At 43.6% G+C, this 2,500-nt stretch overlaps 1 protein-coding gene across 1 annotated transcript in view; it reads left to right on the forward strand.

The window, feature by feature from the left end:
• Positions 1–721: 721 nt before the first annotated feature.
• The window catches only part of LOC139640632 (laminin subunit alpha-5-like), a gene marked incomplete at its 3' end in the record, with an annotated part of 9,824 nt that continues 8,045 nt past the window's right edge, over positions 722–2,500 (forward strand). Inside the window, exon 1 of the mRNA XM_071514804.1 lies at positions 722–1,021. Coding sequence (XP_071370905.1) covers positions 722–1,021 — 300 coding nt within the window. The remainder of the gene's footprint in view (positions 1,022–2,500) is intronic.

Below are 2,500 nucleotides of genomic sequence, written 5' to 3' on the forward strand. Positions count from 1 at the left end.
TGATGATTGACTGGAAGTGAATGATGTAACTAAACCATCAAACACTCCTCCATTCAAACGCCAAACTGCTGTGTGTGTGTGTGTGTGTGTGTGTGTGTGTGTGTGTGTGTGTGTGTGTGTGTGTGTGTGTGCACTGAAGTCTAATGTGTTGTTCTTCTCATAAAACAAACACAAGCCATAACTTGACTCTTGTTTAAGTTTTGTGTGTGTGTGTGTATGTGTGTGTGTGTGTGTGTGTGTGTATGTGTGTATGTGTGTGTGTGTGTGTGTGTATGTGTGTGTGTGTGTGTGTGTGTGTGTGTTGGAGGAGGAGGAGGGGTGGTGGGGGGATTGGGTAAGCTATACCCTCTTCCAACCACAGGGGACGGACCGAGAGAGAGAGAGAAAGAGAGAGAGGGGAGGGAGAGAGAGAGACTACAGATTGGTGCCTGCTGGAGCGACACGGAGAGAGAGAGAGCGAGAGAGAGAGAGAGAGAGAGAGAGAGAGAGAGAGAGAAAGCACGACGCACCGCTCCGCTCTCCACAGCTCCAGGACTAAAAACCTAATCCCCCCTTCCTCTCTCTCTTTTCTAGTTTTCAACACATTTCTCTCCCTTTTTTACCTCCAAATGTCCCTTCGCTCCAAGGCTTAAAGTTGGCATCTCTCTTTTTATTCCCATACTGTTTTTTATTACCTCTCTAAACTTGTCGGAGCGGACCGAGCGGACAGGTGGAGAGAGAGATGGCGAGCGGACCGGCGCTGGGGACTGCGCTCTCCCCGGCTCGGCGCGCCCACGCCCGGGTCGCCGCGCTGCTCCTGCCGCTGCTGACCTGCCAGCTCGCCGGCCTCTCGGCCCAGGAGCTGCCGAGCAACGGGGTGAACGGCTTCAGCCTGCACCCGCCCTACTTCAACCTGGCCGAGAGCACCAAGATCACCGCCACGGCGACCTGCGGGGAGGACGACACCGGCAGGTCCGTGCACGACCTGTACTGCAAACTGGTCGGCGGCCCGGTGTCCGGAGATCCCAGCCAAACCATCCAGGTGAGGGGGGAAAAAACCCTATAATATTCCTATAGTATTCCTATAATATTCCTACAGGGGCTTGAACTGTGTCTGTGGTGCACAATAGTGAGTTATAGTGACTTTATTCTACTATATGATGTTTTTTATCCTCTATGGTGTCACTGCAATCTTCCTATAATCTTCCTATAGTATTCCTATAGGGACTTATAGTGTCTCTGTAGTACTGAATAATGAGTTTACAGTGACTTTTTCCTACTTAATTGCATTTTATCTCCTATAATACTATAGCATTCCTATAATTTATGAAGTTATCGTGAGTCTGTGGTGCTCCGTAGTGAGTTTACAGAGACTTTATCGCACTTAATAGGCTATTCCTTTATGGACTTACAGAGAGTTTGTAGTGACCTTACATTACTTTATGGGATGCTTTATCTTCTACGGTATCACTGTAATCTTCCTGTAATCTTCCTATAATATTCCTGTAATGATTTATAATGTGTCTGTGGTAGTCAAAGTTGGCTTTACAATGTGATTCTTAATTCATAGCAGTTTTTATCTCCTATGGTATTAAGAATATACTCCTATTATATTCCTATAATATTCCTATAGTGACTTATAGTTTGTGTTGCTCAATAGTGAGTTTGGATTTGGCTTTATCTAACTTTATGTTTTGCCTACTGTTGCTGTAATATTCTTATATAAATACATATTCTTATCTTTTGTGGCATCCATAGTGAGACTGTATCCTTCTAAAATTCACTATAGGAATAACTCTTCTTCGCTCGGGACATATACTGTAGCTGCCTGGACAGCTGTTATACAATCTAAACACCGTTGTGTAGCACTAGACTGCACATAAACAGCATCTTTGCACTTTTTCATTATTTAGTTGTAACTCTGACTATAGTCTTTATATGACTGGCAACATAGCTGCCGAGGACGCACCTGTCCCGCACTCTTCAGCGCATTTATCCCTGTTCCTCAGAGCAGCAGAGGAGACTTCCAGAGGTCAGCGGTGTGTTTGAATCTGCAAATCCCTCGCCAAGCCATTATACACGCACTGTTTCTTTTGTAGGACTTGGCAACACTGAAAACAGGCGCTTACATAAACCAGAGTCTGACTAGGATTCCACATCATGTCATCTTCTGGTTATAGAGGGAGATATAATGAGATAAGAGCACTAAATCATCCTGCTCAAGTGGAAGCAGAGGTGGAAAGTAACTAAGTACATTTACTCGAATACTGTACTTAAGTACAATTTTGAGGTACTTGTACTTTACTTGAGTATTACCATTTTATGCTACTTTATACTTCTACTCCACTACATTTCAGAGGGAAATATTGTACTTTTTACTCCACTACCTTTATTTGATAACTTAAGTAACTTTGCAGATTCAGATTATTAATACAAAATATAATCAACTAATAAATTGTGATGTATTATTATAGATTACTGTAAGCTACCCAGCAGTATATAAAGTAGTGGAAATCAGCCC

Source organism: Centroberyx affinis, unplaced genomic scaffold (assembly GCF_046629955.1).
Source record: "Centroberyx affinis isolate AG114_WGS23_722 - 3 ecotype Tasmania unplaced genomic scaffold, CSIRO-AGI_Caff_v1 ptg010028l_1, whole genome shotgun sequence".
Taxonomy (NCBI): Eukaryota; Metazoa; Chordata; class Actinopteri; order Beryciformes; family Berycidae; genus Centroberyx; species Centroberyx affinis.